Genomic DNA, 12,863 nt, shown 5'->3' with positions numbered 1-12,863 from the left:
GGCCAAAGAAAATCTACTTCCGTGCTGGCCCTGGACTGCCATCCCACCCCACCCCCCCACCCCGCCACAGGGTGCAAACCTGTGTCTGAGATGTTTGCTCCTGGTCTCCTGAGTGGACCTTACTTCCACCGTGGCCACACCATCCGGGGCCTCAGCCGGATCCCGTTCCCATCCAGCGAGTGACCTCCGTATGTCTCTTTACCAGATGGACAAACGTAACCTATCAACTATTCCAGGGCCAAGCTGGGCCATTCTGCTGCTTCCCCGCACTTCACAACTGAGGCTGCAAGCAGCTGTTCTAGCGGACAGAATGTGGTTCTCGAGTCAGAGAGCTGTAGCCCACAGCTTGACCCCAAACCTTTCTAGTCGCACGACCCTGACCGCGTTGAGTTAGCTTCTCCAAGCCTCGGGCCCCCCACAGGATGGAGTGACCCCACCTCCAGCACCTGGCACACGGGGGGTGCCCCAACCTGGGCGGCTTTCTTTCCTGTCTGTTAGCACCCCTCAGAGGATGAGCAAGGGGAGGCCAAAAAGGAGAGGAGTCTGCTCATTTGGCCCCCGTTTAGTAGCAGTTATGATAAAATGAGAAATTTCTGTCTACTGGACCCACTGAAACCCCCTCCCCACAGCCCCGCCTCTCTGAACCCTACTAACCGTCAAGATGGGCTTTTCAGAGGACCCATCAGTGCAGAGCAGAGAGATCCCACAGAGAACACGTCAGATCTCAGGGAGGCAGAGCCATATGCCTTGGACAAAATACTTCACCTCTCTGAACCTCAGCTGTCTTATCTGTAAAATGGGGATAACTTTACCCACCGTGTAGGGGGAAACAAGACAACTAAGCCTGGCGCTCACAGTAGCTCTATACCCACTACCTTACTTTCGACCTTCTTCTAGACACGAAACACTGCAACACAAACGCGAGGACGTCGGCTGTGCCACCTCAGGGCTGCAGGTGGTCCTGCCCCGAACCGGAGAGGCTCACAGAGGAGTGGCGGCTAGAAAAGGACCAGGGAGACTGCATAGGGCTAGGCACAGAGAAAAGGCTCGCCTATGGCTTTGAGCATGGCGGGAGATGGGGTGGAGCCTTTACGGGACCTTGGGCATCTGTCCCAAGACGGCAAACTCCATGTGAGCCACTCTCCACCCTGGACACAGCGGAGCCTGGCCGGGAGGACAGGATGCAAGGAGGAGGGGCAGGGGCCCACGGGGAGGGCCCCATCAGAGGCCTCTCCACCCATCCTGAGCACCCACGGCAGGGTGGGGGTCGGGCCACAGCCTCTAGAAGGGGACAAAGGAAGGAGTGACTACATAAGCCGAGTCCAGCCTTTTCTCCAGGCTCTGTGCCATCTTCTGTCTCCCTTGCGTGGAGGATGAACGTGCAGGTGTATCCAGATGTGCCCCCAAACTTGTGCAAGCTTAGAGTTTTGCTGGGCTGGCTTACAGGCATTTCGACACCCAGCTGAATGTGGGTTATGCACAGGGCAGAGTGGAACCAGTGAGGGGCAGGGCAGAGGGAGAGGTGCAGTCCTCCCCCAGGCAGAGGAAGTTCTTAGGGGCAAAGAAGAACTTCAAAGAGCTGAACCAGGAGCACTTAAAAAGTGCACTAAATTCAGCAGGACCCCTTGGGTGACTTGCTTTGTCTTCCACCCCAGAGCAGGGGGTGGGACCTGCACTATTCCATTCCCTGACCTGGCAGGTCTTGGCAGCTAGCAGCGGGCCTGCCTACAGCCAGCGCTCAGTGTCACCCAAATGGATGCAAATAACCTCACCAAGCGAGGCAGGCAGGGAATTTCCACCAGAGAGAACAGAGGCTGCTACCTTTTACTGGGGACGGAGCACGTGTCAGGCACTGGGCCAAACACTTTCCATACATTATTTCCTGTAATCCGCTCAGAGCCCTGTGAGATGGGTCCTGCCATTATTCCCGGCTTGCCCCAGGTGGTGCAGTTAGGAGGCAAGTGAGTCTTCAAAGCCCAGCTATTAGCGCCCATAGTTACAGCTCTTTCCACTTGGCTCTGAAGGGGCCACGAAGATGCCAGGCCATGGGACAGAGCTGACGACAAACGCTCATGTGGAGCTGAGGCCACATTCAGGAGGAAGGCCTGTCACCAGCCAACAAGACTCTGAAAGCGGCCTGCACTGGGGGCTTCTCGGGGCAACCATGACCCTGGGTGTCCACTCCGGGGTCAGAGGACAGGCAGCTGATTTGTGCCAATGCCCAGTTCCCCGGCTCAATGGGGTTTTGTTGACTGCAGTTCGCAAGGCCTATGGATTTATTTCCAATCTGGTTTGGAAACACTGTGTCCAGACCTTTCCAGACAGGCACTTCTGGGGCAGGGGGAAATTAATAACTCCTCTTAATTGCCCAAATAAGGGAACTCAATAAGACTTTCATGAGCCAAAGGAGGTTTGCTTTGTTTCTTTCTACACAGCCCGGCTGGGAGGCAGTGGCCTTGCAGCTCACACACCCGGCGCCATTATTTCCACTCGGCAGCTCTCCTCTTCTGAGCCTTTGGTCCTGGAACGTCAAACTACGCTTTCCAGCGCAAGAGAACCAAAATTCCACACACTTCTTTGAAGCATTCCTTCCACAGAGACAAGTAACTTCCCTTTAAGGCCTCTCCTTGTCCAGCTGGCCCTGGAGTCCCGAGTTCCCCTCCCCCTCTTGGCCACTGGACGAGACCACAAATGGGGGATCCCCTCCTTCACGGTCCCAGGAATCTGCTGCGGATTAACAGCAATGAGGAGAGTTCCCTAGAAAGGACCCCACACATGAACTGGACGCCCCACTTCTAGAGACTTTGTTTCAAACCACAGACACAGCTCACTGTCCCTAGGCATCCGGGCCCTTGGGGAGCTTGGGTGGGAACGCAGTAGGGGAGGACAGGTAGCCTGAAAGGGAGGTGTAGTCTCTCCCTCCATGCCTCTCTCCCCGTTCTGTGAGGGAGGGGCCATGGGCCCTTGTGCCCAGAGTCCCCATGGTCACCTCAGGCCTACGCAGGATAGGCACGCTGCCAGGAACATCTAACAAGCCCCCAAGGATGAGGCAGGAAGCTGCCTGCAGCCACGCTCCAAAGGTGAGCCTGTCCAGTCACCAGGGCATTCCCCTCTGGGGCTTCCAGTATCAAGGGCCAGGAGGAAGTCTAGGGAGGCAGGCCCTCTGGGGTGTGGTCCATATCAGTAAAGTATGGATGTGTGCTCACAAGTTCAGATGTTGGGTGCTGCCAACTATTCCAGGGCTTTGGGGGGACTAGAAAAAGAGGCTCCCTCTGGGCAGACCCAGTCTCAGGAACACAGCAGAAGCTTTGTCTTCTTCTAGGAGCCACAGCTTGCATTTCTAGGCCCTTTGAACCTCTCAAGGGACACCTTTGTGCAGCGCATCTGTGCCAGTCCTAACAGGGGAAACTGTGTCTCAGTCCTCTGGGAGTTTGGATTTTCACCTAAGGATCTGGGAGAGGGGAATGCACAGACATCCGGACCAGAGTACCAACTGACCTGTGCGGGGGACGCTGGCGTGTGACAGAGCCTGGCAACAGTCACAGATTTGTGGAAGTGGGCCAGGTCTGAGAGCTATGTGGGTAATAACCACCAAGCGTTCTAGCCGCTCTCAGGACGCAGGCCCTCTTGGTTCCCCCTCACGGCTCCCCAGTTCTGCCTTTCAGTTACCCTCTGGGTGGTCCCCGTCCAGTTCCAGAGCTGGACACAAGATTAGCTGCGCTTGCGATGGCTCTGTGAGCTAGCCCAGGGCCATAAATGGAGTCCTTCAGAACATTTGTTCCCACTTTACTGCCCTCCTGCCAGAGCTAAGAGGGTTTAAGGACAAAGGGAGTTGTGGCCACAACCGAGAAAGTGGCAAGGCAGTCGGCCCGGGTCCGGATACACTTGTTTATCCTCACTTAATGAGATGGAGCACCCAAGGGACTGTGGTCAAATGAACACACCAGCACCACCCCCACCCCAGGCAGTCACCCTGGCTCTGTGCAGGATGTGCAGGAATGAAGCCTGTGCTTCACACTAACGATAATGCCAGCTAACACTTATGGAGCGGTTTCCATGTACCAAGCCCTGTCCTAAGGACTTTTCAAACATAAACTGATTTAATCCTCACAACCTTGAGGTATGTGCTATTATTATCCCATTTTAAAGATGAGGAAATCAAGGCCCGGGAAGAGTTAAGTAGCTTGCTCAAGGTCACATGGTTACTAAGTGGTGGAGGCAGGATTTGAACCCAGGCTATGTTCTCAGCATGGTCTTGCAATGTTTCAGACAGGGTTATTCAGGGCCACAAGCACCCTGAGTTAATCTAAGTGATGATTCTGCTACTCTTCCCTTTTGTACACAGAATGTTTTCAGGGGTGGGGATGCAGCAGAGAGAAGGAAGTTCGGTCTACTTTCAATATGTAACCTCTAATTCATACGTCTTTTATTCTAATTCTCCCAGTGTGACAACAAGTTAAAGGGCTTGGAGAAACAACATCTACTGAGCCCCTATAAAGCTTGTGCCCACGGAACTCAGCTAGTTTCATGAAATCTCCAAGACAGCCTTGCAAGGTACCTACTACTGTGCCCATTTTGCAGATGAGCAAACCAGGGCACAGGGAGAAGGGAATTACTAGCCCAGTAGTAGAAATGGGCTTGGAATCCGGGTCCCTCTGATTTCAAAGAGAAGCTGGAGACGCAACAAGACGTAAAGGGGTAGGGACAGGGGAGAGCCAGGGGCCACAGCAGCAGGCATGAGTACCAGGTGAGGGACCTCACCAATGAGGATGGTACTCCCAGGAGGATTCTCTCTCAGGGCCTAGGAGTCACAGAGCAGCCCCCATCCCTGGTAGGATCGCTCTCGGGCCCCGGAGGGATCCCACCATGTTCGGGCCGGGGCAGCGCCGATAGGCCAGGGTGAAGGGCTGGGAGGGAAGATGGGACTCCTGTCCCGCTGCGGCTCGGGAATCCTGCTGCGACTTGCTGGAATACCAGAACCCCAGTGTTTATGGGACGGCAAGCACGGCCCCCTCCACCCCGAGACGCCCTCGGGGGCGGCACCGCGGCTGGCTCTGGTCAGCATCAAAGACAAGCAGATGGGCAGGCGGACCAGCGGGTAGCCAGCACCGGGGGCGGGGGGAGGGGGGCTGCCACCGCCGAAAAGGACGCCCTACTGAGGGGCGAGCTTGGACGCAGAGCGGGCGCGAGACCCCCCCTCCCCGCCCTCTAAAGGAAGGGAAGAAAGGGGCCCGCGGCCCCACAGTTGCCCTCTCTTCTCTCTCCCTCCTCGCAGCGCTCTGAAAGAAGGAGGGGTCCTAATGGACCCCAAGCCTCTGACAGGCCCCCTCCTCCCTCCTTCCTTTGTCACGGCAGCCTCCGCACAGGCACCTCCCGGCCGCCTCCCCTCCCCCCGACCCCAGCCCGCGCCCCCGCGGGGTCGCCCCAGCGCTCACCCAGCGGCAGGCTGATCCGAGGGGCGAGCGCCGGAGTCGGCGGCGGCGGCAGCAGCAGCAGCAGGAGCAGTAGGAGTAGCGGCGGCAGCCGGGGCGGCAGGGCGCCCCGTGGGGCGCACGGTCGGCTCCCCCGGCCCATCGCGGAGCTCCGGACAGCGGGGAGCGACGGCGTCCTCCGGGCTCCGGCTCAGGTGGCTCAACTTGACTCGCGGGCTGCAGCCCCGCCCGCTAGACCTGAGGGGGAGTTGGGTGGGGGGTGGGGGGGAGCTGCTGTCACGTGGCCCTAGGTGGGCGGGGCCGAAGGAGGAAGTCGGGCGGCTAGCCCTGCCTCTCCCGCTCCGCTCCCGCCCCGCCCCCTGCTCACTCGGGGCGCCGGAGGCCCGAGGGGCGGCCGCGTGCTGCGCGAGCTCGGTGCGCGCCTGGAGGACGCCAACCAGTCGCCGCCGAGGCCGCAGGAACACGGGGGCGCGGAGAGCTGACCCGTGGGTCTTCTCCCCCGCCTCGCAGGCCCTCCCACCGCCTCCCCGACCCCTTCCGGCTCCTCTGCAACCCCCTGAGCGCGTGCCGTTGGGAAAACGTGTGGGTCTCTCTCCCTGGGCGCCTCCCGAGGGTCGGGCCTTGGTCTCCACCCCTTCCACCCCCCACGCTGGTGCTCCTGACACCCACTTGCCCGTGACCAAATGAATCGGCCAAGCCCGTGCTGGTGACGAGGCTAGTTGCTTCTGAGTTTCACTTCTGCACGGGTCAACCCACCTTAGGTCTTGGCTGGGCGTTCACTCCAGGCTCAGAGCTTGATCTAGGTACCCTGCGTGGTCATCCCCGTCTAGATGTCCATACGAAGCCAAACCTTGGAGGGGCGGGCGGGCGAGATTAGCTTAAGTGGGATAACTACATGTAATGTACTGTGAAGGACGACTGACCTCCTCCACAGGCTGCACGTTGCCTAGCAGGTGAAAGTACTCCCTCAGGCTGGAGTGGAATCCCACAGGCACCCACCACAATCCTCCTGGCTCCTAACATCCTCAGGGATGGGGCTTAGTTCTGCTGAGACTGGACGGGGCGGGGGGGGGGTGTCAAACTGCAGACTGGACCCCCTAGTGGGTCCCTATCAGCATTAAAAAAGCAGAATAGCCTGGGTGGCTCAGTCCCGTAAGCGTCTGCCTTCCGCTCAGGTCGTGATCCCGAGGTCCTGTGATCCAGCAGCAGGTCGGGCTCCCTGCGGAGCCCGCTTCTCCCTCTCCCTCTTCCTCTGCTGCTCCCCCTGCTTGTGCTCACGCGCGCTCTCTCAAATAAATAAAATCTTTTTTTTTTTAAAAGATTTTATTTATTTATTTGACAGAGAGAGAGAGAAAGCACAAGTAGGCAGAGAGGCAGGCAGAGGGAGAGGGAGAAGCAGGCTCTCCACTGAGCAGGAAGCCCGATGTGGGGCTCGATCCCAGGACTCTGGGATCACGACCCGAGCCGAAGGCAGCCGCTCAACCGACCGAGCCACCCAGGCGCCCCAAATAAATAAAATCTTAAGGGAAAAGGCAGAATAGCAAATATCAAAGTGCAATGATCACGGAAGATCAGAAAGTGTTGGGAAACGTGTTTCAACTTTTCCTAAAGGTGCACAGGATCGCAGTAAGATGTAATTCTTCCTGTACTTCAAGTCAAAGGTAGTTTGAAAACCTCCGCTAGGCTAGTCATTTCCTGGCAGTGGTGATGGTTTCTCCAGAAACTGGCTGGAAAGTTCCTCTTCACCCCCAGCCATAACTAGCCTCCTCAGAGCCACCACCTGTTGCTTTCACCCCACTGCCAGGGCCTGTCACTTCCTCTCCCCCAGGGTGGCTGTCAGGAGATGGGCACAGCACCCACATAGTCCCAGGTCTCCTCTCCTAGTCAGGCTTCCCCATGCTCTGTGATTTCTGTACCTCCGCCATCCTAACACCCTTCTGTGGACACGGTCCAGGCTAGTAGCATCCTTTTTATAAAGGGGCTCCCAGCACTGGACACACAATTCCACACGGGGTGTGGGCAGCACCAACCCCCAGAGGTTCTAGCATTACAGGCCTTGGACACTTTACCTCTATTAATGGTGTCAATCTGTTTCTTAGCCAGTTATACTCAGGCTTCTATCTGCAGTCAGGACCTCCGTCCCGAACTCCAGATGGCCTCAACATTTCTACCGGGCTGTCTTGTCCGTCAGGCATCTCATATCCAACATGTCCTACACTAAGCTCCTGATCTCTCCCCTCTCCCTCCCCAAAATGGGTTCCTCCTATGTGAGCTTTCTCCATCTCATTTAAAGGCAAGTCCATCTTCAAGCTGCTTAACTACTTTCTTTCATTTCCTCACATCTGACCCACTAGGAAATCCATAATCTGACCATTCACCACCTCCCAGTGTGTGTGTGGGGGGGGGTCACTATCAGCACCCTCTTTCTCCTGGTTACTGCAAGTTCCTCCTAACTGCTACCTCTGCTTCCCTGCAACCTATTCTCAACTCAGCAACCAGAATCTTTCTTTTTTTTTTTTTTGAAGATTTTATTTATTCATTTGAGACACAGAGATACAGAGAGAGAGAGAAAGCATGAGCAGGGAGAGAGGCAGAGGGAGAGGGAGAAGCAGGCTCCTCGCTGAGCCAGGAGCCCGATGTGGGGCTCGATCCCAGGACCCTGGGATCATGACCTGAGCCGAAGGCAGACGTTTAACCATCTGAGCCACCCAGGCGCCCAACCAGAATCTTTCAAAACCAGTAAGGTCATGGCACTCCTTTGCTTGAAACCCTCCAAGGGTTCCCTGTCTCACTCAGAATAAAAGCCAAAGACTTACAGTGGTGTACAAGGCCCTGTGTCATCCTCACCCCCACCACATCCTCCACTGCTCTCCCCCTACTCACTCTACTTCAGGCACACCCCCACCACTCCTCTTAGGACCTTTGTCCTGGCTACTCCCTCCGCCGGGGCACTCTTCCCCCAGATAGCCACATGATTGAGTCCCTTGCTTCCTTCAGATCCTTGCTCAAAGATCACCTTCTTGAAGAATCTGAACTTCCACCCATATCCCCTTACCTGGAGAAACTTTTTCAAAGCACTCATCACCTTTGCTGTGGTTTTTCATTATTGCCTGAAATCCCCACCTGACCCCACTCCCCAGCACCAAGAATGTTGACTGAGGAGGGCAGGGATTTTTTTTTTTTTTTTAAGATTTTGTTTATTTTACAGAGAGAGAGAGAGCACAAACAGGGGGAGCAGCAGAGGGAGAAGGAGAAGCAGACTCCCCACCGAGCAAGAAGCCCTATGCGGAGCTCGATCCCAGGACCCTGGGATCATGACCTGAGCTGAAGGCAGACGCTTAACCGACTGAGCCACCCAGGCGCCCCAAAGGAGGGCAGGGATTTTTGCTTATTCGGCTAGTTAACTAACATGGCCCAAGCTTCTAGAACAGTGCCTGGCGTATGGCAGACCCTCAATAAGTACTGGCTACACGAATGAATGAATGAATGAATGGATGGATGTAACCCAAGAGTCATGGAATACTGCTGGCTCATGTCAGCTAACAACCAGAGCTACTTTTCTATATCAACTTTCATCTAGTAAAGAGTTCCCCCAAACCTCAAATTATGCAATTAACATTTTCAACCTAAGCACAGGACTTCATATTGATCTCCTTTAAATCTACTAGTTCTGGTCCAAATTTCATCCTATTGAGGTCATTTTGAGTATTCATTCTATTATCATAGAATTTGACTTCCCTTCCCAGTTTTGAATCATCAGTAAATTTGGTAATCATTTCTTAGCCTTTATCCGAGTCACTGATAAAAAATATTGGGTGTCAGGGGTGCCTGGCTGGCTCAGTCGGAAGAGCGTGAGGCTCTTGATCTTGGGGTTGTAAGTTCAATCCCCATGCTGGGTGTAGAGACTACTTAAAATCTTAAAAAAAAAAAAAATACTAGGTGAGCAGACCTATTGCCCACTCTCCAACAAAAGGTACCAGGTCTCCCTAGGGAAGGCAAGCCTGGGACATTTTGTTGGGCCAAAAAGCAAGGAAGTGATGAAAGACTAATGTGGGGGGGGGCGCCTGGGTGGCTCAGTTGGTTGGGCAACTGCCTTCGGCTCAGGTCATGATCCTGGAGTCCCGGGATCGAGTCCCGCATCGGGCTCCCTGCTCAGCGAGGAGCCTGCTTCTCCCTCTGACCCTCCCCCCTCTCATGTACTCTCTCTCATTCTCGCTCTCTCAAATAAATAAATAAAATCTTTAAAAAAAAAAAAAAAAGACTAATGGGGTCACGTCAAAAGGACACGGGCCCAGCTTGATGACTAAACCTGAGATAATTTGAGACTCAAAAAGCATACTGAAGTAATGGGTCCTAATGTATCAAAATAAAACAATCCATTAGTCTGCAGTGAAACTCAGGAAAACACACAGAGAGAAAGAAAAGAGGTAGAAAGGAAGCTTTTCTTTATAGAAGAATGTTGGCCGATGAATGTAGAGGAAAGAGTAGACTTCAGAAAGCCTCGATTCAAGCAAGGGTAATCAGCGGATGCTAAGCCACTGGGTAAAAGATTTTTGGGAAACTGTATATGAACAAGGTCTCAAAGTCTGTCCTACAAGTGACTTACTAATTACCAAAAGGAAAATGTATCTCTGGGGCAGAACTCTGGCAGCCACTACCTTAACCAAGTGGCCTAAAGTAGCATCACCAGGGGCGCCATCAACAGGTGGCTCAGTCAGTCAAGCGCCTGCCTTTGGCTCAGGTCATGATCCCAGGGTCTTGGGATGGAGCCCTTCGTGGGGCTCCCTGCTCGGCAGGGAGTCTCCTTCTCCCTCTCCCTCTGTTCATGCTCTCCCTCTCTCTCTCTCAAATAAATAAATAAAATCTTTAAAAAAATAAATAAAGCAGCATCACCAGTAATGCAAGTGCCCGATGCATTTACCTCCTGGTAATGATGCAATAAGAAATACACAACATCATCGGTCCTTGGAGCACTTCTGGCAAACCCAGATCTAATGATAAGGACACAATCAGATACCAAAGAAAACTAGCTTGGACTCTTCAAAAAGCTCAACCCGGTGAAAGATAAAAAAGACAAGGGACTATTTTAGGTCAAGAAACGAAAAGAGACATGATAACCAGAAGAAATATGTGAACATTGATGGAATCTTGAAAGAAAAAAAAAAGAAAGCCATGCAGAATTGGGGAAAATGTTACGATGCACCGCGTCTTAGGTATTACAGCACTATTGCTCATTTTCTTTGGTATGATAATGGCACTGTGGTTTTAGGGGAATGCTATCATCCTTCAGAGATGCCTGCTGAAGTTTGTAGAGGTGAAGTGTCATGTCTGCAACCTACTTTCCAATGATTCAGCAAAAATGTGTGTGTGTGTTAGAGTGAGTGTGACTGTCACAAAGTTTTAATACAATTAGTTGATATAGAAAAGTTCCAGGTGTTTCAGGGTTTTGTAGGTTTTAGGGGGAAAAACCAGATAGGAGGGGGCCAAAAGCAGAGCCCAGGGCCACTAGAGACCTCTATCGGGGTGGAAACTGATCAATATCCTTTCAGCTATGTGTCCTCCGACCTGCACTCCTCAGCCCACAATCCTCCATATTATCCACAAGAATATTATGAAACGGTTGTGAGAAACCTTGTTGAAATCAAGGTACTAGCTACCGCATTTCCTTTGGGCTTCTCCTTACCATTCTTAACCGGAACAGGGGCTGGTGAGTGGCACGTGCTCAATTAGCAGCTGGTGGGTGCCCGGATCTCTGCATCAGCTCGCTCCCCAAATGGCAGCGAGGCTGGTGTGCCCCCGTGTCTTGGCAACACACGGGTTGTCTGGCTGCTCTGCTCATCCCTGAGGAGAAGAGGCAGAGGCTGATGCGGCCTCGCTTGGTGGGTAATTACACCCTGTTCGTGGTTGCTCAAATGCTTCAAGTATGTCGTATGCCAACTGGGTAGCGAGTCTCTTGAGGACAGTGACTAGACATATCTTTGGAACCCCCACTGCCTAGCATGGCACTCTAGCAGGGCTGACGAAATGAGGGACCTGGAGGAGTACCCTCCAATCCATGCCCCCAATATGGCAACCTCGGCCCTTGTGGGCTCCTCTGTCTTCCGTTAGCATGCTAATTTGTTCTCCCCCAGACTAGAAAAAACAGGAGGATGACTGACTGAGAGAGACCTCATTTGAGCTGACTTCCTGTGGGATAAAGAGTGGTTCCCAAGCCAACGCTGTGTGCCCTGCTCCCCTCTGCCACTCTTGGATGTAGGCAAGTCTTTCTTGGCCAGAACATCGGGGTTTATAAAGAGCTCAGGGGCGGCTCGGAAAGGCAGCATAAGAGACGAAGAGAAAAGCAACGCTTCTGTGCCCCCAGCCAGCAAGATGAAGTCGTCAAGCCTGGCCCTCTCTTTCCCCATTCACACTCACACAGCCCTTGCCCTTTCCATCCTCCCATCCTCCCCTGGGTTTCTTCTCTCTGTCTCTCCCTCCCAGTCTCTCCTTTTCTCTCCCTCTCTCTGGCACAGACACAGACACACGTAGAAGGAAGACAAAAACACAAAAATGAGAGATAAAATGTGTACAAGAATATATCCAAAGGGGCCAAATGAAACTTCTCGATGGTGAGAGATGTTCAGACTAGGGGGCACATGCCTAGTAGGCAGAGAAGGAAACTTTAGGGATGGCCAGAATATTCTCTATCTTGATCTCGGTGTTAGTTTCACAAGTGTATACAAATGTTAACATGTTTTGAGCTGTACACTAAGGATCTGTGCATTTTCCGGTATGTAAATTCGTATCTTATACCTGTTATCATGGGAAAAACAAAAAACAAAAACAAAGAAGCCAAAAGGTTAAAAAACAACAACAACTCACCTGTAGGATCAGGTGGGAGAAGAACAAAATGTGAAGAACTACAGGGGCACCTGGGTGGCTCAGTCAGTTAAGCATCTGACTCTTGATTTTGGCTCAGGTCATGACCTCAAGGTCATGGGATCGAACCCTGTGTCGGGCTCCGGGCTCAGCATGGAGTCAGCTTGGGATTCTTCTCTCTCCCTCTGTCCCTCCCCTACTCATACACTCTCTAAATAAAATCTTTTTTTTTTTTTTTTTAAGATTTTACTCACTTGAGAGAGAGAGAGAGAGAGAGCAAGCATAAGCAGGGGGAGGGGCAAAGGGAGAGGGAGAAGCAGACTCCCAGCTGAGCCAGGAGCCCGACACAGGGCTCGATCCCAGGGCCCAGAGATCATGCATGACCTGAGCCAAAAGTAGACACTTAACCACCTGAGCCCATCTGAGCCACCCAGGCGCCCCAAGTAAATAAAAATTGTTTTAAAAAGATGAGAAGAGCGGGCGCCTGGGTGGCTCAGTTGGTTAAGCGACTGCCTTCGGCTCAGGTCATGATCCTGGAGTCCCGGGATCGAGTCCCGCATCGGGCTCCCTGCT

The 12,863-nt window shown here is 53.4% G+C and overlaps 1 protein-coding gene across 1 annotated transcript in view; it reads right to left on the bottom strand.

Moving 5' to 3' along the window:
• Positions 1-12,458, bottom strand: part of SEMA4B (semaphorin 4B) — a 31,197-nt gene extending 18,739 nt beyond the window's left edge. Inside the window, exons 1-3 of the mRNA XM_081831671.1 lie at positions 11,116-12,458; positions 6,189-6,282; positions 5,436-5,669 (exon numbers count right to left, since the gene is read on the bottom strand). Of these exons, the coding sequence (XP_081687797.1) occupies positions 5,436-5,574 (139 nt within the window). The 5' untranslated portion in view covers positions 5,575-5,669; positions 6,189-6,282; positions 11,116-12,458. The remainder of the gene's footprint in view (positions 1-5,435; positions 5,670-6,188; positions 6,283-11,115) is intronic.
• Positions 12,459-12,863: the final 405 nt, after the last annotated feature.

This window comes from Leptonychotes weddellii, chromosome 9 (assembly GCF_054177405.1).
Source record: "Leptonychotes weddellii isolate Sample4059 chromosome 9, ASM5417740v2, whole genome shotgun sequence".
In the NCBI taxonomy this organism is placed as follows: Eukaryota; Metazoa; Chordata; class Mammalia; order Carnivora; family Phocidae; genus Leptonychotes; species Leptonychotes weddellii.
The sequence above is the reverse complement of the archived record's forward strand: the minus strand, read 5'-3'. Positions and strand labels throughout refer to the sequence as shown.